The 25427-nt window shown below is 37.5% G+C and overlaps 1 protein-coding gene across 7 annotated transcripts; it reads right to left on the reverse strand.

Moving 5' to 3' along the window:
* Positions 1–1297: 1297 nt before the first annotated feature.
* On the reverse strand, positions 1298–21810 carry C1D (C1D nuclear receptor corepressor). 7 transcript variants are annotated; one of them, XM_023224048.2, is made up of 7 exons: positions 21711–21792; positions 11731–11807; positions 7107–7261; positions 5969–6115; positions 5132–5198; positions 4776–4831; positions 1298–2155 (listed from the first exon to the last, which is right to left on the reverse strand). In XM_023224048.2, exons 4-7 carry the CDS (start codon positions 6104–6106, stop codon positions 1991–1993), a joined length of 426 nt encoding a protein of 141 aa, XP_023079816.1. In that variant the 5' UTR covers positions 6107–6115; positions 7107–7261; positions 11731–11807; positions 21711–21792; the 3' UTR covers positions 1298–1990. The 7 variants fall into 7 exon arrangements, with proteins under 7 accessions (XP_023079816.1, XP_023079818.1, XP_023079814.1 ...); XM_023224050.2 differs by having other exon boundaries at positions 11748–11807; positions 21711–21745; XM_023224046.2 differs by lacking the exon at positions 7107–7261 and having other exon boundaries at positions 11748–11807.
* Between the last annotated feature and the right edge of the window lie 3617 nt (positions 21811–25427).

Consider the following 25427-nt stretch of genomic DNA (forward strand, 5'->3'; position numbering starts at 1 on the left):
TATGGTTCTGAATAAGGTTAATGAGCACAATTTGTCATAAAATTTTCCATAACTCTAAGAAACTGAATTGAATAAAAAGACTATTTTTTTCTTAACACCTTATAAAAAAAGGATAAAGCCTGTAGTTATCATCTTTGGAACCTTGCACCTAGCACTGTATCTGGCAATATAAATGTCATCAAGTATATTTGTCAAAAGAATGAACAAACAAGCAAATAAGCAACCCAATGCACTACAGCCATTCAGCTCCTTCTTATGTGCTAAGTATTTAAAATTATACATAATAAAATGGAATATACTCAAACTTTTATTTCTACTAATAATGAAAGAATTACTCACTTAAGAATACACAATTTAATAGAATGTAGAGTTGGACTTCCATAAACCAATAACTCAGCTAAAACCAATAACGATTTTCTGCAACTGTATGACATTTTTCATTTAAGCTGTTTTTCTTTTATAAAATAGAAAATATACAGAAATCCAAATACATTTCTTTGCAATAACACAAAGACGTGTACACTACACTTGATCTTAACAGTAACACATTACTCATGTAGAAGTTATTTTTTAAAATAGCTAGAAATTTGGAGACAAAGGCAAAAAAAGGAGTAAAATAACTATAAATGTTCATTAATGTTCTTCCACTTCAAAAACTGTCTGACATCAGAGCTAGAAAAGACTTTCTGCATCTATCAGTGACTTCCTCTTCATGTGTCATAGAAAGAGTTCAACATGTTTTACAAAATCCATTACATTTTAAGACCATTTCCAATATCTGCTATCATAAATCAAGAAATCCATTTATTCAAGGTTACTTATGGAGAATTAATCACACAGAAAATTTTAACAACTCCTTTTTCAAAAATTAAAGTACTTTACTATACTTGGCATTCCTACACATAATGATATGGATTCAAACACTGAAAGCATTAAGGGTATGTAATAAAAATTCATGCACTTAGACATTTAAAAAAAGCTTTACTATGTAGTACTCTCTGTAACTAATATTCCAGAAAAATAAAGCACAATATAAACACGATGTAATCTCCTTTGGACTTCTCATCTGCTTAAGTGGCATTATGTAACATAAGACGTTGTTCCAAAACACTTGTATGTACTTGATACAGCCTCAAAAACATGAAATAAAAAAATCTGAAAAAAATGAGATGAAAAAGAACTGCGGACACCACGCATCAGGAACAAAAACTCATGAATTTCTCTATTTGTGGTGACTTCTAAAACCTATCTTCCTAATTTGGAAGGCAAATTTACTCAAAAGATAAAAATACACAGGTCAGTTATACAACATTTTCAGCCTTTATTGAGAGAGTATGGTCATCATGCCAAAATTCGTCCATCAACATACAACCTTATTTCCCATCTAAAGTTAATGAGAATGTATTTTATTTTAAATGGGACATAGAGGCAACATGCCAAGAATTAAAGTACAACCATAAAGTTTTAGTTTCACACTTTGAGTATCAACAAAGCAGTAATTCCTAAAATCATGAAAACATGATAAAATAACTACAGAAAAAAATGAACATTTAAGTCATTTCATGCTTTCTTAATGTCATATAGTGAGAACAGATAAACCTATAATTTCGGCCTACAGATAGCATACATCATAAGGTCATTATTCATTTAAAATAGTACAAATGTTTACAAAGAACATTTCACTTAAATTTCACAGCTGCTTATAAAATGGTATTTGCAAGATTGACCTATATAAAGAAATAAGAGTCTCATCAAAAGAGATGATAAATTATAAATATATAATATATCACAATGTTAAAATCCTCAGTGCAAATCAATAAAGATAACAATCTTTGGAAAGGGAAGTATTTAGCTTTACATATTTACTGTAAATTTTTACACATTAATTCAATAAGAAATACATTTAAACCTTGTCCTGCCACAGAATTATTTTGTGGGGGGGGAAAAAAAAGATGTACTTTTTGAATATGTGTACATCAAAACCAAAAAGTTAACTTTTACTTTTTCCTTTATTGGCAACTTTTGATGCATTTCTTGGTTTTGGTTCCCAGAGGGCATTTTTCACAAATCTTGAAGCTGCACCTCTGTCCAGCTTGCCAGCCTTTTTCTTGTCTGTTATTTCCTTGACTCTGTTCATATATACTCTGATTCTTTCCTTAAAGATAAAAAAGAAAGGCAATAGATTTACTAAGCTGTTCGCCACCACTAGATTTTATTATGCTGTACACCTCGGTTAAATTCAACATATATGTATTTATTGCCTATTAAAGTGCATGGTGCTAGGAAATGCAAATGAATAGGATAAATATGCTCCCTGCTTGCCTAAAGTTCACAGTTGGAGGGTGGGGAAAGACAGATGTTAAAAAGTCATTTCAGAAGTCTTCTGTTTCCAAAGAGGAAGAATCACACTAAGACATGACTCCACAAATAAACATTGAATTGAAAGTTTCTAGGTGGTTATACATTTTTTAAAATCACCATTAACACAAATCTATATATTAACTGTTTTGAATCTAAAGTAAAAAACCGGAGCTTTCACATACTTGCAAAATACAAACTAAATTATCCTGAAATTTTTCTAAACAGGAAATACATGAGGTAGTACTTAACTATCTTTTCATGCTACCATCTAGTGTAACAATTAGGAAGAATGAAAATACAAATTATTCAATTTTATAATTTTGATTGGTAAATACAAGAAATTTTCTACTAAAATATACAGTTCTAATCAGACTTTACAAGATGAGAAACATAATCTGTTGCTGTTTCACTGAAGCTTCTGAGACCATTAATCAGCATAAATGGCTCTTATGCTTCAAATGGAGAAATAAAGTTGAGGCGAGCCATAAAATAGCAAAGTAAAAGACTGATCACTGCTTAAAAACAAGCATCATTAAAATAATCAACAGTTACATAAACATATACAGAAAAATGCAGAATCTGATAATGTTTTCATTGTGAAAGACTGGCAACTCTGCTCCACACTCTCTAGTGACGCCCCATTTCTGTCTGAATAAAGGCACAGTGCTTACAATGGTAGATACTAGCTGCAGCACACACACATCAACCCTGCCTTGGGGTCTTTGCTCTGCTTATTCTTCTGCCTAGAAGGATATTTCCTCAATACCCATACAGTCACTCCCTCTCTTCCTTCTAGTCTACTCAAATGTTAACCTTGTCATTGAGGCCCTGACTTCAGCATTTAAAACTGCAGTCCTATTAAAGCACTCCAGTTCCCCTTACCCTACTCTTTTTCTTTGTTCCCATAACTTTCCAACATACTACATATTCATATATATTTCTTATTTGTTTACTTTATTATGTTTATTGTTTGTCTCCATTAGATACAGTCTGGTGTCTGCCACAAGGGCAGGGATCAGCATTATTCACAGAGGAATCATCTCACTTGGAAATAATGCCTACCTCCCAGTAAGCCCTCAAATATTTGTTGAATGAGTAAACTGACTTTTCCCATTTGTGATATATATGGCAAATAAGTTTCTTATCACACACTAAGTCTGATCAATTAGTATCATTTACACAAGGTCAGAAAAGGGGAACAGGTTTATGCATGCTTTTTATTCGCCAACCCTTATCTAGAATATTAACGTACTACTTCGTAAAGTAGATTCTGAGGTAGAAAGAAAACAAATGACCTTGTCTGTTCACAAAACAGTATCAAGTACTCCAAATAACTTCATATTAATGGAAAAAAGAGAAACTGCATGTAAAGTCCATATTATGAAGTTGAAAACAGATGATACAAGCCATTATTTTCAGATCTGTATATCATATTGCTTTACGCTTTTGCTTTAAATATTTTTTCACAATTGTTTTATTTAAAAATAAATTTATTTCCCCCTGCAAAAACTTTAAAAGAAGGAAATGTCTTAGACTACATGTTGAAAAACTGAACACAACAGATCTGGTTTACTCATTTTTAAAAAATAAATGACCAAGTGCTTCACTAAGTTGTAAATAACATACATATCAATTACCCTAAGACTTGAGAACAAGAATACAATGTCAAGTGTATTTCATATCTATATCTGCCTTATATTTTATAAACACAAAGAATCAATTTATTAATATTCTTATTCATAAAACCAAGTCAAGAAGGTAACTGTAAGTTTGATTTCTAATTTTTCTCTTCAAATTGAATGATTTGATTTAATTTTTGAAGTCAGCAAAAACTCCAAGATACCAGATCTTACATACTGTACTTATACATCTAAATGGAATACAAAGACAAACCTAGAAGATTTATTACAGGTTGTAAATATGTCTAATGCAGAATTACTGGACAGTACACATACAGCTGGTGCCAAAAAAGCTTTTAGCTTTGTTGCTGAACTGGATTCTTTACTGCTGAGAAAATGAATTAATGGAGGAATTGAAAAGGTGGGGGGAGAAACTTTCCCGTCTTTGCTAGTAAATCAACTAGAATATACTTTTAAGAACTATATAGAAGTTTTTTTTTTTAAAGTAGTTCTAGAGATAAACAGGATTTCAAGAATGTATACGAAAAATAATATGTAAGTTATAAATAATTACTAGAATCATAACATTTTCCCATTCTGAGATTTATATAATATATGGAATACCAATTATCTGAAAAAGGTAAGAGAAAAAAAATCTCAAAGATAGTAAGGTCTGGCTCACTTTCATAATTTCAACTCGAATTCTGTTCTCCCTAATTTGTGTGACAAAGGTAGTGTGACAAACTTCAGGAATACAACAGCAAACACATAAAATAAAAATAAATAAAATCTTACCAATTCCTGTTTTACTGGATGTTCCTTAGGATTAACTCCTTGAGTTGCCAAATAAACTAAAATAGAAAAATTTCATGGAATAAAATGGTGAATGTATTAATTTAAAACATTCCAATTAAAGAAACTAGTTGTTCACAAAAAAGGAAAGTCCTACAAACAATTAAACTTTAAATTATTCAATCTCCATGTAATGCTAAATCTATGTGTAGCTCACTGGCATCCAGATTTAAAAATAAATATCTATTAAAATTGTTATGAAGTATAATTGTATGTAAATTGTTAGCATTTTAAAAATAAATCATCTTTCACACAATAAGTAATTTGCTTTCTAATGAATTCCAAAGTAACACACATACCCCAAAACATTGAATTTAATGTGTATGCAGAAACCAAATCCACTTTCGCTTGTTCAAGTGGGTCCAACTGTTAAAAAAGAAAAAGAGAGAGAAGGAAAGACAGAAAGTGAGACAGAAACAAAATACACAAACTTGGAACACCATCTGATAACATTTTAAACTTTTACCAAGTACGACGTATCAAAGAATTTTTTTCACTTCATATAATCCAATAACCAAATGACCTGAAAATAATTTGTAAAAAGAAGTTTTCTTAATGAGTGACTTTTGCCCACAAATTTTCACCTTAGGGTATCATCTTTAGTTAGACAAGGAAAGTGTACAACCCAAGAAAAATTCTTTTGAATTATTTTAATTTCGAGAGTTACGATCTGGGTTTTGTATGTCAAAAGTAATTTATCAATATAAACATTGTACATGATGCATTTATGTATAAGAAGCAGGCTAAGATGCTTAGGCAATACCAAAGACAGAAGAAACATAATGAGATTTGTTTTAGACTGTCAAAGTCAATTTACTGTTTTTGTCCTATAGGGTTTCCAGAAACCCTGATCACATCATTGTAATACTTAAAAGGTCAAAGACAGAGTCTGTCAAAAAGAATACTGTGAGTGCTCCTTTTTTTTCCAAAACCAAGTTAAAAACACAGTCAGGAGGTTATTTCCTAAGGCTGGAGTTGTGTTTTGTTTCCCCCCTAAAAATACCCAAACACTAATAAAATTGAAATAAAGGGGAAAAGGGGCATAGGTCATTAATCTGTTTCTTCTTCCACATGTTTCATAAAATAGCACTCTGTTTTATGAAATTCATTTTTAGGAAATTACATTTTTAAAATACCTTCTGCAACAACTCATTTCTAGAAACAGACATCATGGTCTTCAGCATCTCATCCACAGCACCAATGGAATTCTCAAACGCTGACAAATACTCGTGAATTTCTACTGGATAGTCTTCATTAATTTCTTCACCTGCCATTATGGCTGACTGGAAAAAATTAAATTCTTTGAATTCGTATTAGAGACAGAGCTTGTTCTTTAGTTTATTTAAAAAAAAAAATCAATAGGTCATATCATGTATTTCAAAGGCACTAAGAGTTAAAACCTGAAGATAAACAAATCTTTTTAGAATTTAATTCTAGATTAAATACATTCCAATTTGTCCCCTTCTTAAGTTTCCCGCTGTGGAAGAAGAACCAACCGAAGCCCACTAATGCTATGCACACCAAACTCTCAACATTTTTGTTTTGTTTTGTTTTGTTTTGTTTTGAGATGGGGTCTCCCTCTGTCGCCCAGGATAATGCAATCACTACTCACTGCAACTTCCACCTGCCGGGCCCAAGGGATTCCCCCCACCTCAGCCTCCCGGGTTGCTGGACTACAGGCCCATTGCCACCATGCCCAGCTAATTTTTTTGTATTTTTAAAGAACTTTTAAAGAACTAAAGACATGATTACCAAACATGAGATAGCAATAATCAAAATCCTACATTTTAAAGACTGTTGAATTAGCAAAGCAATTAAAGTTTGATAAACAGATCTCCTAATGATTGCTGAAGAAATGGCAAGCAAAGCACTTTTTTAAGAAAAATATGTATTTCAGTCCTTCTAAATACAGGTGTCGATCTAAGAGCATGTTATATTAAACAAAAAAAGTAAAAATACTAGGTCTAAAATATGTATCACAGAAATCATTTTTCAAGCCTATACATATTTATATTCCTTAAGCTTCTTTAAAATATTAATAAGAAATCCAAAGAGTCCATAAATCATATAAAGCCCATAAGCAGAAAAGAGGAAACTTGAGGCAAATAAACAATATGGTTTTCATTTGTGCTAGTGTATACTCTGACAGCCCATACTTTAAAAATTCACCTATATCAATGTATTATTAAAGTATCTAAGTCCAAATTTTAGAAGCAATTCTAAGCCACAGGTAACATCTTTAGAATAAAAAAGAAATTGTATTAACAGAAATACCTCTTTATCACATAGGTAAGGAGAACAGCATGAATGTGTATGACAGCAAATAGCATAGCAGAATGGAAGTAAAGAGACTCGGGCTTTCCGTCTTGATCACCGACTTTGTCACCTGAGATAAATCATTGAATCTCTCTCGGCCTCAAATTCCTCATCTATAAAATAAGGCAGTTGTTCTAACGATCTGTAAAGTCCCTTACAGTTCTAAATGTCACGATTACTTTTAAGTTTGAAAAGTACTATTTGAGTATTCAGTGACAACATATCAACATTTCTTCTGAATGAGTATATTCCACTAAGACATCTGGTTTCATTAAAAAAATAAAGTGAAGTCTATCTATTACTACTTGAGTTGTGAAGTTACTATCCAACTATTGTGCAACCAGCAATTAAACAAGGCAATAAGAAAACTACACAGAAAAGAATTGATTTCCAATTTCAAAAGGTTAACTGAACATATGCATTTGCCTCTCATCCCTCCCCAAATCCCTACAATATGACAGAAGAAATATAAAAACATGAAAATAAAAATGCTGGAAACCAAGAAAAGCACAGATCTACCAGCAGACTTCAACAGTAGAAACTGTGTAAGCTAAAGAGCAAACTGGGCTGGACATGGTGGCTCATGCTGTAATCCCAGCACTTTGGGAGGCTGAGGCGGGCAGATCACCTGAGGTCAGGAGTTCGAGACCAGCCTGGCCAACATGGTGAAATCCCGTCTCTACTAAAAAATTAGCCAGGCATGGTGGCGCACGCCTGTAATCCCAGCTACTTGGGAGTCTGAGGCAGGAGAATTGCTTGATCCTGGGAGGCAGAGGTTGCAGTGAGCCAAGACTGTGCCACTACACTCCAGCCTGGGCCACTACACTCCAGCCTGGGCAACAGAGCTAGACTGTCTCTCAAAAAAAAAAAAAGAGCAAATGGGATCAGACTGGAAACAGGAAACAAAGCCAAGAAACCTTACAAACAAAAGAGAATGAGAATTTAGAAATATCCCTAAGAACAGAGCCATTAAGGGCTGAAAATAGCTAACCTAATCTCCAGATCTGTGAAAGGACAGCTCCAGCATTTATTGCCTAGATATTTCCTCACTTTATGTAGAATTTTGAACCAATAAATTTGAAAATGTAAATGAAAAAAATGACGTTCTTGGGAAGATATCAATTACCAAAACTAAAAAGAAGTACATAAAAACCATACAGATCATTAACCACAGAAAAAGAATTACACAGTAGTCAAAGACCTACCCTCCAAAGAGGCTCTAGTCCTAGAAGATTTTATAGGTAATTTCTTTCAAACCTTCAAGAAACAGTTAACTCCTATGGTATTTAGCTGTTTAAGAATATAGAGAAAGATGGAAAACTTTTTTCTTAACATACACAAAAATAAACTCCAAATGAATTAAAAATGTAAATGTATAAACATATTAGATTATATCAAATATTTATATCTAAATGAAACCCAAATGCTATAAAAGGAAATGGCTGACAAACTACATAAAAACTTTTTTGAAAAGTCGTACATGGTAAAAGGATACCATAAGCAAAGTTAAAAGGCAAGAGACAGCTAGGAGAAAGTATCTGACAAAATATCACAAAGAATTAGACAGACTAAATAAACAGTTCCTAGAAAGCAATAAAACAAATTAAAATAATGAAGATATCATCACCTATCAGATTGGCAATAATTTTGAAGATTAAGAATGTTCAGTGTTAGAAAGGTTATACACTGAAAGTGGAATATAAATTGGTACAGGTTTTTAAAATGCACATACCCTTTGACTCAGGAAATCCTTTTAAGAATCTAGCCTATAAAAATCCTTGCACATATGCATATAAATTAAAATGTCCTCCTTAAACTTGTCTCTGAATTTCCTCCAGTTTGTCTTGTATCAAATTGTCCCTTTGCTGGACTATTACCCGTAAGTTTAAATGTTTTACTTCTCCATCTAAGAAAGAAACCAAAAAAAAAAATAAATCTTGACTTCATATCACCCCCCAGCTAAGGCCCCATTTTCTCCCTTTTACAACAAACTCCTCAAAAGAGGTGCTTATACGAAGTCTCTAATTCCCCTCCTTCCATCCTTTCTCAAATCTCTTACAAACATAAGACCTTACTTTTCTCTCAAAACTGTACTTAGCAAGGTCACCCACACTGCCACATGGTTAAATTCAATGGTCAATTCTCAATTCTCCTTGAGTGACACTGTTGACTCCCTTCTCTTGGTTTTCTTGGTTTCCCTTCTATCTCACTGGCTCCTTTCTTGGTCTCTTAGATGCAGCCTTCTCACATTCTCAGCCCCTTAACCAAGCTTGAAGTGCCCAGAGGCTGTTCCTGACTCTTTCTTCTCTAATTCACTCCTAGGTGAGCTGAGGATTTTAAATTGCTTTAGTAAACTGAAGGCTCCAACATTTGTTTCTCCAACCCTGACCTCTCCATTGAAATTCATATTTACATTTCCAGCTGCAGAGATACTCAGTGTCTCTGGTAGGATGTCTAATAAATTCTCGAATGGAACCTGCCCAAAGCCAAATTCCTAACCTTGCCTACTGCAGTTTTCATCATTTCATTTCATGGCAACTCCAACTTTCCAATTGTTCAGTCCCAAAATTTCAGAGTGATCCTTGACTACTCTCTCTCACTTCATCTTTAATACACACCCAGAATTTAACCATGTCCTACCACCTCTACTGCTACTATCCTGGTCCAAACCACCATCAAACCATGCCTGAATGCCCTCCTAAATAGCTTTCTTGCTTCTGGCCGAAGTCTATTATCAAGAATATAGAGAGATCATTAAAAATGTAAATCAGATTACGCCATGCTTCTGCTCAAAAACTTCCAAAGGCTTGTCACCTCATTCGAAATAAGACAAAAATGCTTACAGTGCGCCCGGCAAGGTGGCTCATGCCTGTAAACCCAGCACTTTGGGAGGCCAATTCCTCGAGCCCAGGAATTCGAGACCAACCTGGGCAACATGGCAAGACCCCATACCTATAATTAAAATATATATTTATAGGTTGGGTGCGGTGGCTTATGGCTGTAATCCCAGCACTTTGGGAGGTGAAGGTGGAAGGACTGTTTGAGCCTAGGAGTTCAAGACCAGCTTGGGCAACACAGCGGGACTCCAATTCTATTTTTTAAATTTAAAAAAAAAAAAAAATTTATCTTTTAAAAATCCTTACAGCGGGTTCAAAAAGCTCAATACAATTTGCCCTGACTCTCTATCACCTTCTGTGACTGCATCTCCCACTCTCCCTTGCTTATTTCACTCCAGCCACAATAGCCTCATTGTTCTTCCCCCATGACATCAGGCACATGCCTACCTCCCTTTGGACTTCTCTCCTTCCTAGGATAACCTATTCCTCTCTTCCTCCCTTACCAACACCTTCAGAGCTTATTATGTTACCTTCACCAGATCTCCACTCAAATGGTATCTATTGGTATCTCCCTCCCAACCACCCCATTTTAAAATGCACACCACTCCCCCTCACTCCCTATCTCCTTCCCCACCTTACATTCCTCAATATCAACTAACATGTACTTACTTGTTGCCAGTCTACCTCCAAAAGGCAACTACATGAGAGCAGGAATTTTTGTGATTTGTTCACAAGCACTGCCTGACAGTCAATAAACGTTTGTTGAAATAAACTATAACAAAATATTGGAAATAATCTAGATATTCATCGACAGGGAAACAGTTAAATGAATTACAGCATATTCATCCTTGAGAATATTACCTGTCTTCTAAAAATAAAGAAGTAAATCTATATATAGTGACACACAATGAGAAGGAAAAAGTCAGAGAACAGAGAACATTGTATATAACACATAATGTGCCTAATATATGCCATTTGGCTTTAAAAAAAAAAAAACTATATACATACATGTAGAAAAAAGTCTGGAAGGAGCATACAAAAAATAGACATTTTTTTCTGAAAAGAGACAAGGATTAGGGAATAGGTTCAAAGCAGACTCATTTTTTTAACTCTTCATTCTTCATTGTTTATATTTTATTTCAAAAAGCACATATTAAATTTTTAATAAAAAACATTTAAATAAAGGCACAATAAAGTATTTTGGCTTTTAACAATTACTGTATGTATTTTTTAAAAACACAAAAGGTCTTTATTTAAATGTGAATTTTTTCATCAAATTTTCCTATTAGAAAACATTTCTTTTCTTCACAAGAACATAGTAGAGATTTTTCCTGCAATTATTCCCTGTCCCTAAGCCCCAATAAACAAGCAGTTATTTGTTGTTAGAAAAGGCAAGGGGGACTAAAAAATAAAGGCTCTTCTATTATGAGAAATTCCTCCTAATTCAAGCGATTTCTACTAATATTTTATATAGGCAGTTGCTGAATATTTATTCCTTCCACAGAAAAAGTGCAGAAATTTCCCTCCATCCCCTTAGCTACTCTGACCCCAGGATCAAGCAATGACTCTACGGTATCAGCAGCAAACACCTGAATAGCACTGATTATGTGCCAGGCACTATTCTAAGCATTCCACATGCACTTGTTCATCTAACCCTCACAGATGAAGAAACTGAGCCACAATGAAGTTAAAGAACATGCCTAAAGCTGTACATGTTAAAACTTCCAAAGAAGAAAATAACTCACCCAGCTCTGCTCCTCACCTTCCTCCTGGGTTCTATAGGTACTCCTCGCCCTTCCACAGACTCCTTCTAAAACACTGGCTGCAGAGGTAGAGACAGACGGAGAAGGCGTGAGAAAACTTGCTTCTCTTCACCACTCAGGAGAGTGTGGCTGAGACTAAGGACCTGGGTTGGGGGGAGGCTGCCCAGTAACCCTAACAGATGTTACTGCCACTCAGTCCCTCCTCTCACTGGTTATACAGAAGCCAAAGTACCGATAGCAGAAAAGAAGAGTGCATAGCATCACATACAGAACCGAAGTCATCAGCTACCTCTTTTCTTCAATTCTCCACTTTAGGGTGGCCAATCGAGGCAGAAACCTGGGAGGCACCCCAAATCCAATCAGTCCTGGCAATATGGCTTCCTTAATCTCCTCACACCACAAGCTTTCCTCCATTCTCACTGACTAGATTATTTCAACAGCCCTTGAGTAGTGTCCCTATTATCAATTTTTCTCCACTCCCAGTTTTAGAATATTACAAAACATGCTTTAAATAGTCTGGTAATGGTACTCCTCTGTTTAAAATTCTGCAACAGTTCCCTACCACATGGAAGATAGTTCCAAACCTCTCAGCATACAAGCAAGGCCCATTATGACGTGGCCCTTGCTTGTCTGCCTAACCTCATCTCTCATGGCTCCCCTCTTTGAATCCTAGAGCTGTGGCCATGATGGCAGTTTTCCAAATGTGCCATGCTCTCTCACTCTCAACTTGCACCTGTGTGACACTCTAAGCCTGAAATGCCCTTCCAACTCCACTTTGTTCAAATCCTGCTTATCTTTGGAGGTAAAAAATAGGTTTCAGTTCGGCCAATGAAGACTTCTCTGCATGCTCTCCTATGCTCTGTCTGGACAAATATAACAACTATAAGCTGTCATGTCACTTAAAACACTATCTCTTAATGTATTTTTATTTACTTGACTTCCTTTTTGACTACAAGTTCCTTGAGGGGCTGTGTCATGTTCATATTGTATCCCCAGTGGCTGACACACAAGGTGACTGTATCTCTCAATTTGCCCAAGACAGTTCCACCTTATGCCTGTTGTTTCAGCTTACCATCAACTCGGCTCCTTTCTCCGAAGTCCCAGTTTGAACAAAAAATTATATGGTTACCCTAAACAACGTAGGTTCTCTGACCACTTCCCACCCCATTTAGCTGGAGAATAGGAGCATCAGAGGAGTTACCCTTTGCACCAGTCAGGTTTCAACTAGAGAAGCAGAACCAGTAGGAGATATGTATTAACAGAGTTAAGGCAAGAAACTGGTTTACATACGGCAAGCTATCAAGGAAGGAACTCATGCTGGACCTCTTGGCTACTAGCTGAAACTGCTGTCTACAAGTGAAATTTCTTCTTTTGGGTCAGGGAAACCTCAGCTCTGCTTCTAAAGCCTTTCAACTCATTGAATGAGGCCCACCCAGATTATCTAGAATAATCTCCCTTACTTAACTGATTATAGATTTTAATCATAGCTTCGAAATACTTTCACAGCAACACCTACATTCATGTTTGACTGACTATCTGCGGGCTACAGCCAAACCAAGTTGAAACATTAAAAAGACAATCACAGCCAGGAACCATGGCTCACACCTGTAATTCCAACACTTTGGGAGACTGACAGGAGGATCACTTGAGCTCAGGAGTTCAAGACCAACCTGGGAAACACAGACAGATCCATCTCTAAAAAAGAAAATATTTTTAATTAGCTGGGCATGATGGCATGCACCTGTAGTCCTAGCTACTCAGGAGGCTGAGGTGAGAGAATCACTTGAGTCCAGGAGTTCGAGGCTGCAGTAAGCTATGATTAACTACTGCACTCCAGCCTGGGCAACGAAGCAACGCCTGCACCCCTTTAAAAAAAAAAAAAAAGACTATTTCACTAAGATATATTCCTGGCATCACAAATACTATTGCTCTGACAATACTTTCCCACAATAAGCTTGTTATTTTGATTATCAGGTTCCCAAGTAACAGAACTGACTTCAAATTCTAGCTAACAAATGTAGAAGACATGACAACTTAAAAAAGAATCATGACTTTGCAACCCCTAATGAAATTATAGGTTTAGGCAATGACCACCAATAGATCACTAAAAGTAGGTGAAACACATATATTATGAACCTCCTGATACGAGGCAATATAACACACACAGCACCATCTGCAAAGTATTCCCAGCTCCCAAAAAAGCTGAATCTGAACAATTAAGCCTACAGAGCTAACTTCCATTTTACAGGAAATATAAAGGATAGAGGAACAAATTAACACCACAAGAAAGCAAACAAATATGGAGTGAGAAATACGGTACTCTATAGGACAACTGATCAGGTTTCTATAACAAGTCAATGGCATGAAGCAAAAAAAAAATGGGGGAAGAAAGAGGAAGAAGAGATTGAAGAGATTTAAGAGACATAACAACCAAATGAAATACGCAGACCTTGTTTGGATCTTGATTCAAATAAACCAAGTGTAAAAAGATAGTTCTGTGAGAAAGAAATCTGAACATGGACCAAGTATTAGATGACACCAACAAATTATTGATAATTCTGTCATCTATGATAATAGTAATACAGTTATATAAGAAAATTTCCCTGTCTTTTGAGGATGCACACTGAAGTATAGAGGGGTAAAATTACGTAACATTTTGAATTTGCTTTAAAAAAAAAAAAAAAAAAAGTAGCCTCCACGAATTATTACAACTTTTGAGAGAAAAGATAAGAACCTATGTACATTATCTCTATAGTGAAATTAGATGGCTAACTCACAAACTAGCCTTTAGAATACAACTCAGTTCATATATAGGGGAATAACTAAAGAGAAGGTGTCATCCAGAATATTTAAGCAGCTCCATTATATCTCATTTCAATTCCAGACATAACTAGGGTGAGGAAGAGGAAGGTTACTGGGTGCTCACTATATCTGTGATACTTGCTGAACATATAGTCTCAAATGAAGTTTGTATTACTAACACTTCCAACAAAAGGCTGACATTCTAAAGTGTCTATTTATTTCAAGAGTATCACAAATTCCTTATTTTTTTTTTGAGGTAGAGTCTTGCTCTCTTGCCCAGGCAGTGGCTCAATCTCAGTTCACTGCAACCTCTGCCTCCCAAGTTCAAGCAATTCTCCTGCCTCAGCCTCCCAAGTAGCTGGGATTACAGGTGCACACCACCACGCCCAGCTAATTTTTGTATTTTTTTAGGAGAGACAGGGTTTCACCATGTTGGCCAGGCTGTCTCGAAATCCTGACCTTGTGATCCGCCCACCTCAGCCTCCCAAAGTTCTGGGATTACAGGTGTGAGACACTGATCCCAGCAAATACCCTTTTTAAAAAAAAAAAATCCTAATTTCTTATATTTTTACCTGTCCCTTAAAAATGTGTGCAAAATAAACAAATAAATAAACACCCAAGAGTAATGCCAAATAAAAAACTAAAAGAAGACATATGCAACACAAAGATTTTTTAAGCCTCTATGAATCAATTTAACAATAACAAAAAAAAGTACACACAATCGAAAAGAAAAATGGGCAAAGAAAATCAACAGTTCACAAATAATCCAGATGACCAATAAGCATAAAGAAAGCTATTCAACCTTACTGATAATTAAGGAAACATAAATTGCTAGAATATGATGCCATTTTAAAAATTAAAGAGATTAATAGTACTAAAATGGACAAAGGTGAGCTGAGAACAGCCTCCCATTCACTATTAGTCAGGGTATAAATTAGTTTAGCATTTTTGTGGGGTAATCTGCACTATGCTTCAAAATCACCTATGTACACCTCCTTTGACCTAGCAATTTTACTTCTCAAAGTATATTTTAATGCAAGATAATGTTTAAGGACTTCCACTGCAATGATCTTTAAAACAGTAAACTTTAAAACAGAACAACCCACACATCCATTATTAGAACCTGGTTAAATAAATTATGGTATGCCCACCTATTAAAATACTATGGAGTAGTGAAAAGGTACGAGGTACAGCTTAGAAAGATTCCTAAGATATATTAAGTGAACAAAAGTTGAAGAACATCATGTATAATACATCCTATTTATTTATTTATTTGAGATGAAGTTTCGTTTCTGTTACCCAGGCTGGAGTTCAGTGGTACGATCTCAACTCACTGCAACCTCCCCTACTGGGTTCAAGTGATTCTCCTGACTCAGCCTCCCAAGTAGGTGGGATTTCAGGCATCCACCACCACGCCTGGCTACTTTTTTTTTTTTTTTTTTTTTGTATTTTTAGTAGAGATGAGGTTTCACCACGTTGGCCAGGCTGGTCTCAAACTCCTGACCTCAGGTGATCTGCCCGCCTCAGCCTCCCACAGTGCTGGGATTAGTGGTGTGAGCCACCATACCCAGCCCATCCTATTTATTTTGAAGAAAATAAGATATATGAGTATGGAGGCATATTTGTATGGTATATGCATACAAGTTTTCTTAAAGGATCCAAAAGAAGCTGTTAACTGTGGTCACTTCTGGGAAACAAAACGCAAGAAAGTGAGGAAGTACATTTTGTTACACTCTCTGAATTACAATTTTTAAAGAAAAAAATATGTAACATAATACTTAAGTTTATAAATAAAAACTTCAATCATCTCAAATTTTGAAATTTACTTTATTCTCAAACATACCAGATAAAAATGTCATTTCCCCCTACTTAGCAGCAACAATTAAACCTACGTTCTTTACCACTATTACATTCAAAGAACCATATAAATGTTTTTTCTACCCCTAAATTGTCTAGCCACCAAGTGGCTATTTTCCTCTATTCTCATGGTACAAAAGCCTCCTCTGGCCTGCTTGCTACATGGCTAAACATCCCAGTCAACTGGTTTAAAGATGCTTTTGCAAGTTCTCATCTTCTCTTCCCGCCCCCTAGCCAAACATTCTGGCTCTAGGCCTACTGAACATTCATTCCTAACGAAATTCACAAAAGACATAAATTAATGCTACCCAACCTCAACAGGTCCTCTGTCAGTTGCCTGACAGTTCCTTTATTTATCCCTGATACCTCCTCAGCACTTACCGCACAATGTCTTATGAATAATATTTACTGAGCATTTACCACATGCCAGTCACTAAGGACTCTCTTATTCAACAGATATTTAATTAGCCTCTATGACAGGCAGCCCTGATACTTGGAAGATAATAGTAAGCAAAAACTTGAATGCTCTGCACTTACTGTTTAGTGTGGATGATAGACACTAATCAAAGAATCACGGAAATATAAAATTACAACAGTAATATGAAGAAATAAATTGTGCTATGAGATAGTGGACATGACTTAATCTGAGGGAAGACAGAATGCTTCCTCAAGAAAGCACTCGATGACAGAGACAAGTTAAGCAGACAAAAACTGTAGTGCGGGCGAGGAGAGTTCTCACAACTCTACGACTGGGCACTAAAATTAGCTTCACTTTACAGATGGCACAACAGAAACAGGTCACAGGGCTGGTAAGTGGTAAAGCTCGGCAGAATGGAACTCAAATCGAATGGAGGAGGAGCATCCCTCACAAATCTCATCAGTGGATTTGTGTGGGATGCTCTCTGGACAAAATCTTTTATACAATGTAAAAGGTTTGTTCCTCCCTGAAAGTCTATTCCTGTAACCCTTCCAGCCTTAACTCCCATCTTTACCCTATTCCCCAACGTCACATTCAACTTCTGTTCCTGTCACTACTCCACGTGACCAGAATCTCCAATTTCCTTAGCAATGTTCAGGAGGCCTGGAGCAACGTTACACTCAACTTCTGTTCCTGTCACTACTCCACGTGACTAGAATCTCCAACTTCCTTAGCAATGTTCAGTAGGCCTGGAGCTACTGAACATGGGGCATTAGCAAGTGGCCACAGAGGAAAGAGGACTGGCAAAAGCATCTTTATAACAGCTAACTAGGAGATGTGACCATGAAGGAAGGGAACTGAGGTGCTGTCATAGTCCTTTCCCTCTACTTGGAATACCCGTGTTCCTCCGTTTTGCATTGCTATGCAGGAATACCTGAGGCTGGGTAATTTAATGAAGAAAACAGGTTAGATTTGGCTCCCGGTTCTGCAGGCTTCACAACAAGCATGGTGCCAGCATCCGCTTTTGGTGAGATAAAGGGGAGCAGACATGTGACATGGCAGGAGAAGCGGCGAGACAGAGGAGTTTCCATGCTCTTTTAAACAACCTGCGCTAGGAGTGAACTAACAGAGTGAGAACTCAACTCATTACCTCAAGGACAAAACCAAGACATTCAATCTGCCTCCAAGACCCAAATATCTCCCACTAGGCCTACCTCCAACACTGGAAGTCACATTTCAACAAGAGATCTGGAGGAGACACACGCCCAAATCATATCAACCTCCTCTTCATAACTGTCTCCATTTTCTTGGCCTATCAATCCTTTAAAACCCACATCAAATGGTCCCTCCTCTATAAAGGTGTCCATACCTCCCAAACAAAGGTAGTCTCTTCTTCCTCTTTGCTCCCAAGTTTCTCTGAATATAACTGTAATACAGTTATCACACTGCCGTGCAACTATCTGCTTGACTTAACGTAATCACATATCTATCAATAACACTCAAGTTCTTGATAAATCCAAAGGTGTCAATCCTCATTTCACCCGATCCATCAGCTGCACCTGACAAAACTGAACATATTACTCTACTCTAAATTCCACAACACCAGACTCAAAATTGTCCTTGTCCCTCACTGGCTGCTCAGGCTGTCTCATTTGGTGGTTATTCCTCATTTTCCTAACTTGTTAATGTTAAAATGCCTAAGGACTCAGGCCTTGTGCCCCTTCTCTTTTCTGTCTACATTTACTCTTTTAACGACTGTCTCCGGTCTCACAACTTTAAATACCATCTGTTCACTGACAACTCCCAAATGTCTGTTTCCAGCAATGACCACTCTGAAGTCCAGAATGAACATACTTAACTGCCTACTCAATATCTCCGCTTAGATGACTAACAGACATCACAAACTTATCATGTCCTTAACTGAACTCCGAATCTTCCCACAAACCTGCCCCTCCCACAGTTTTCTACTTCTCAGTTAATGGCAATTTCATTCTTCTAGTTGCTCACGCCCCAAACTTTGACAATAAGCTTATTCTTACAATTCATTTTCAATCTGTAAGCAATTCTGTTGACTTTTCCTAGAAAATACATCTGAAATTAAACTGCTTCTCCATCTTCACTTCTTTCCAATTAAGATGTTATCATCTGAACTACAACACCTCCATGATTAGTCTCCTGGTTTTCACCTACCCCACCCCACAACAAACTATTCTTAACACAGAAGCCAGAGAAGATTCTATTAAAACCTAAGTCAGGCCAGGTGCAGTGGCTGACGCCTGTAATCCCAGCACTTTGGGAGGCCGAGACAGGCAGATCACCTGAGGTCACGAGTTTGAGACCAGCCTGGCCAACATGGTGAAACTCCATCTCTACTAAAAATACAAAAAATTAGCCGGGCGTGGTGACACGTGCCTGTAATCCCAGCTACTTAGGAGGCTGAGGCAGGAGAATCGTTGGAACCCAGGAGGTGGAGGTTGCAGCGAGTTGGGATTGCACCACTGCACTCCAGCCCGGGCAACAGACCCAGACTCCGAACGAAAAGAGGAGGGTGGGGTGGGGTGGGGTGGGGCAGCACGGGGCGGGGCAGGGCAGGAAAGGAAACAAAAGAAAACAAAAGAACAGACAATAAAGTAAAGTAAAACAAAATAAAAAATAAAGTAAAATAGAAAAAACCTAAGTCAGATCATGTCACTCCTCTGCTCTTACCTTTCCATTGGTTATTTACTCACTGGGCTATTCCTCAAGGTAAGATTCATGTCGAGGTACATTTTGAACTCCACATCACTAACATAATGTCTTGTCATGTATTAGGTATTTAGCAACTATTTGTTAACTAACTAAAACCAACCTAGGTAACCTAAGACCTAATTTTGGAAACTCTTAATATCACATTACAGTTTGAGCTTACAGATACTAGAAAGTCACCACATGGATCCAAACAAACATATGATCATGTACGTTCTGGGGCTCTTCCCATCTCTACACCAAATAATTATACACAGGTATGAACTAAGCCCGGGAATAAATCCAACATGATTGTGTTTTGGAACTTGAGAGCCACTTGCTGTTGCTGCACCAGGATTCTATCACTCGTAATGAATTACTGGAATGGCTTTTTTGCACTGCATTATCTCAGGAGAAAATAACAATGAAATGTACACACAAGTTCTCAATAAATATTGCTGTCTTGGGCAAACAGTGACTCCATGTTAGTATTGTCTGTGACTCTCCTTCAGTATCACAGTACAATTCCTGAGTACATACAGACTTCTTCCTTTTCTAAAAAAGATATTAACATCTAAAAATAAATTTATCCAGAGGTCTAATAATAGAGGAGTATATAAATTATGGGATATTGCTCAAGATTGAGATGAATAACTACATTTGATTAAATTTACTTCTATTCAATGTTCAAATCAAAGCATTTCCAAAATTACATCGATCAAGCAGCAAAATTACCTTCCAAAACATATGGAAGTGGCTTATTACAATCACCTCATTTCTGAAATAACAGTATATGGGGTTGCTGCATAGATTAAATAAATAATATAGATAAAAGCCATCAGAACAGGGCCTGGCTCAGCACTCAATACATTAGATAGTATTTTACTAAAAGTGAAAGTTATCAAATACTCTAATCCATTGTGGACTATGTAGAGCCATGCTTGAAGGGTCAACTGGTTGGAAACAGTAGTTGAGATAATATATACGAAGAGCCATTTGAAAAGGTAAAAGCAGTTAAGAAAAAAATTGCATTACTTCTGAACTGTGATACATACAACACAGCTAACTGAAGGCAGCTGCAGTATCTTTTGACTGAGAATTTTGTTTTATTTTGAAAAATCATTATTCACACTTATCATTACCTTTCAAAAAAAACAATGAGTTCTATCATTTCCACTAAACACAACCATTTCTCTGTACTTCAGTAGGGCTAATCTGTTATTTCTGAATCAAAAATACAGGGTTAAATAACTAAAAGTATAATTGGATTGTTTGTAACACAAAGGGTAAGTGCCTGAAGGGATGGATACCCCATTTTCCATGTGATTATTACACATTGCATGCCTGTATCAAAACATCTCGTGTACCCCATAAATACATACACCTACTATGTAAGCACAAAAATTTTAAATTTAATTTTTTAAAAAATCACGGTTAAGTCTTGGTTCAGTCTACCATCAGGCAGTCCTAATGGGTTAATAAGTGGATAGCAGACATCTCATTGCGACAAATACGTCTGTATCAAGCCAAAACTGAATTGTATTCAGCAAACATGAAGACATTAAAGCTATTTTCAAACAAGTTTTAGTTACACTGAACTTTCCCGGGTCATCAAGAAAAACTGCTCTCTTGGATTACCCACTACAGATTTCAGCTCAAGGTCGAAATTAGCCCACTATCTCAGATGGGCTAATACTGCAGCGGCAAGCAGTCTGTGAATGTGAATGATAAACGGAGCTAACACAGTAAAGTTACTCCCCTAGACGTCCCACTTTAGCCTCTCTCCCTAAGCAAGATTTGAAGACAGCTGAAAATTGTGAAGTCATGTTTTTTTATTTTTGTTTTTAATTTCTTCGTCTTCCAAGATTTGAGAAGGGGGTGGTTAACAAACTAAGAAAAAGAGAAAGACTGGAGCAAGAGAGAGAAATGAGGGGCCGGGGTAAGCCAAAGCCTGCAAGCAGCCCCAAAACAAGCGGAAGTGGGGGACCTGCAGCAACGCTGCCCCAACGAAGAGCTGTGAGAGACTGCATTCCTGGAAGGCTATGCAGCCAAACTCCGATTCTCTCAGTCTGCCCAGAGGATTACAGGGGAATCCCAGGAGAGGAAAAGCGCAGTTAAACAGGAGCAGGAGACAAACTGAAAGTACAACTTTGAAAAATACCTCACGGCCTTCGACTACAGTCTCCCGGAAAGCGGTCCGGCAACGATGACGACATTCACGCGCCGGCTGTGCACGCGCCGCGAGAGGCGCTTTCTGATGATCTCACGCTGCTCGCCACGCCCCCGCTCCTTCACTCTTCTCTAAAGGCAGATCTCAAATCGAGTAGTTCAGAGCCATGTTGTGGGAGAGGATTGCGTGGCACTCTGGAACCTTTGTCTACATTTGTACACGGCCAACACTCACCCCAAATACAGGTTGAGTGTATTTAACCAGGAAAGAAATCTTAGTTACTGAAACTTTGTTTGGGTTTTTACTTTCCCGGAAGCTTTTCCAGGGCCCTCACTGTTCCTAGGCTTTTATTGTCTGCCTCAAGATCAGCCTCCTAGAGCAGCTTCCCAGATTATCCGTGGGGAAGAATGGGTTATTTTTCCAATCTGTCAGTAAAAGATAATTCTATAAAATACAGTAAAAATGAATTAGTACAAAAATGGGGAAAATATGTGCAAAATACAAGCCCAAATTTTTTATTATTAGTTTCAATAAATGTAAAATTGCATTTCAATGTATGCAATCAGAAGAAACATAATATAAAATAAAGTCATTAACAGAAAATGCACATACTGTTCATTGAAAGTTTAGTATAAGCGCTTGAGCATTGTCTTAACATTTGTAACTTGTCATTCCACAGTCGTAATTTGATAAAAATTTATGCCTGAAAGAGTTGTCCGTATATTAAATGCACGTAAAAGCATTTTGAACAAGTACCCTGTATGTAATATTTAAAGTTTTGGAGGAGGTTACAAGATGGCCGAATAGGAACAGCTCCAGTCTGCAGCTCCCAGTGTGAGTGAAGCAGAAGACAGGTGATTTCTGCATTTCCAACTGAGGTACCAGGTTCATCTCACTGGGGCTTCTCAGACAGTGGGTGCAGCCCACAGAGCAGGGCGGGGCATGACCTCACCTGGGAAGCACAAGGGGTTGGGGAATTCCGTTTCCCGGCAAAGGGAAGCTGTGAGAGAGGGTACCTGGAAAATCGGTACACTCCCACCCTAATACTGTATTTTTCCAACAGTCTTAGCAAACGGCACACCAGGAGATTATATCCGGTGCCTGGATTGGAGAGTCCCACACCCACAGAGCCTCGCTCACTGCTAGCACAGCAGTCTGAGATCGAACTTCAAGGCAGCAGTGAGGCTCTGGGAGGGGCGTCCGCCATTACTGTGGCTTCAGTAGGTAAACAAAGTGGCTGGGAAGCTGGAACTGGGTGGAGCCCACCTCAGCTCAAGGAGGCCTGCCTGCCTCGTAGACTCCAGCTTTGGGGATGAGGCATAACCAAAAAAAAGGCAGCAGAAACTTCTGCAGACTTAAACGTCCCTGTCTGACAGCTTTGAAGAGAGTACTGCTTCTCCCAGCACAGAGTTTGAGATCTGAGAACGGACAGACTGCCTCAAGTGGGTCGCTGAACCTTGAGTAGCCTAACTGGAGACACCTCCCTGTAGGGGCCAACTGACAACTCATACAGCTGGGTACCCCTCTGAGATGAAGCTTCCAGGGGAAGGATCAGGCAGCAACATTTGCCGTTCTGCAATATTTGCTGTTCTGCAGCCTCCGCTGGTGATTTCCAGGCAAACAGGGTCTGGAGTGGACCTCCAGCAAACTCTGACAGACCTGCAGCTGAGGGTCCTGACTGTTAAAAGGAAAACTAACAAACAAAAACGACATCCACACCAAAACCCCATCTGTATGTCACCATCATCAAAGACCAAAGGTAGATAAAAACCACAAAGATGGGGAGAAATCAGAGCAGAAAAACTGAAAATTCTAAAAATCAGAGTGCCTCTTCTCTTCCAAAGGAACACAGCCCTCGCCAGCAACGGAACAAAGCTGGATGGCAAATGACTTTGAAAAGCTGAGAGAAGAAGGCTTCAGATGACCAGTAATAACAAACTTCTCCAAGCTAAAGGAGGATGTTCAAACCCATCGCAAAGAGCTAAAAACCTTGAAAAAAGATTAGATGAATGACTAACTAGAAAAAACAATGTAGAGAAGTCCTTAAATGACCTGATGGAGCTGGAAACCATGGCACAAGAACGACGTGACACATGCACAAGCTTCAGTAGCCAATTTGATCAAATGGAAGAAATGGTATCAGTGATTGAAGATCAAATGAATGAAATGAAATGAGAAGTTTAGAGAAAAAAGAGTAAAAAGAAATGAACAAAGCCTCCAAGAAATATGGGACTATGTGAAACAACCAAATCTACATCTGATTTGTGTACCTGAAAGTGATGGGGAGAATGGAATCAAGTTGGAAAACACTCTTCAGGACATTATTCAGAAGAACTTCCCCAACCTAGCAAAGCTGGCCAGCATGCAAATTCAGGAAATACAGAGAACACCACAAAGACACTCCTTGAGAAGAGCAACTCCAAGACACATCATTATCAGATTCACCAAAGTTGAAATGAAGGAAAAAATGTTAAGGGCAGCCAGAGAGAAAGGTTGGGTTACCCACAAAGGGAAGCCCATCAGACTAACAGCGGATCTCTCGGCAGAAACTCTACAAACCAGAAGAGAGTGGGGGCCAATAGTCAACATTCTTAAAGAAAAGAATTTTCAACCCAGAATATCATATTCAGCCAAACTAAGCTTCATAAAGGAAGGAGAAATAAAATCCTTTACAGACAAACAAATGCTGAGAGATTTTGTCACCGCCAGGCCTGCCTTACAAGAGCTCCTGAAAGAAGCACTAAACATGGAAAGGAACAACCGGTACCAACCACTGCAAAAATATGCCAAATTGTAAAGACCGTCAATGCTAGGAAGAAACTGCATCAACTAACAAGCAAAATAACCAGCTAACATCATAATGACAAGATTAAATTCACACATAACAATATTAACCTTAAATGTAAATGGGCTAAATGCTCCAATTAAAAGACACAGACTGGCAGATTGGATAAAGAGTCAAGACCCATCAGGTGCGGTATTCAGGAGACCCATCTCACGTGCAGAGACACACATAGGCTCAAACTAAAGGGATGGAGGAAGATCTACCAAGCAAATGGAAAACAAAAAAAAGCAGGGGTTGCAATTCTAATCGCTGATAAAACAGACTTTAAACCAACAAAAATCAAAAGAGACAAAGAAGGCCATTACATAATGCTAAATGGATCAATTCAACAAGAAGAGCTAACTATCCTAAATATATATGCACCCAATACAGGAGCACCCAGATTCATAAAGCAAGTCCTTAGAGACCTATAAAGAGACTTAGACTCCCACACAATAATACTGGGAGAGTTTAACACCCCACTGTCAATATTAAACAGATCAACGAGACAGAAAGTTAACAAGGATATCCAGGAATTGAACTCAGCTCTGCACCAAGCAGACCTAATAGACATCTACAGAGCTCTCCACCCCAAATCAACAAAATATACATTCTTCTCAGCACCACATCACATTTATTCCAAAACTGACCACATAGTTGGAAGTAAAGCACTCCTCAGCAAATGTAAAAGAACAGAAATTATAACAAAGTGTCTCTCAGACCACAGTGCAATCAAACTAGAACTCAGGATTAAAAAACTCCCTCAAAACCACACAACTACATGGAAACTGAACAACCTGCTCCTGGATGACTACTGGGTACATAACAAAATGAAGGCAGAAATAAAGATGTTATTTGAAACCAATGAGAACAAAGACACAACA

Source organism: Piliocolobus tephrosceles, chromosome 15, assembly GCF_002776525.5.
Source record: "Piliocolobus tephrosceles isolate RC106 chromosome 15, ASM277652v3, whole genome shotgun sequence".
Classification (NCBI taxonomy): domain Eukaryota; kingdom Metazoa; phylum Chordata; class Mammalia; order Primates; family Cercopithecidae; genus Piliocolobus; species Piliocolobus tephrosceles.

Bases quoted from the DNA above. Each gene is read 5' to 3' on its own strand.
- C1D (XM_023224044.2), bottom strand. From the start codon at position 6,106: ATGGCAGGTGAAGAAATTAATGAAGACTATCCAGTAGAAATTCACGAG. The intron at 5,199-5,968 runs GTATTTTAAAAA...CTTTTTTAACAG, and splicing joins GAAATGAGTTGTTGCAGAAG to TTGGACCCACTTGAACAAGC. The intron at 4,832-5,131 runs GTATGTGTGTTA...TTTCTATTTTAG, and splicing joins ATTAAATTCAATGTTTTGGG to TTTATTTGGCAACTCAAGGA.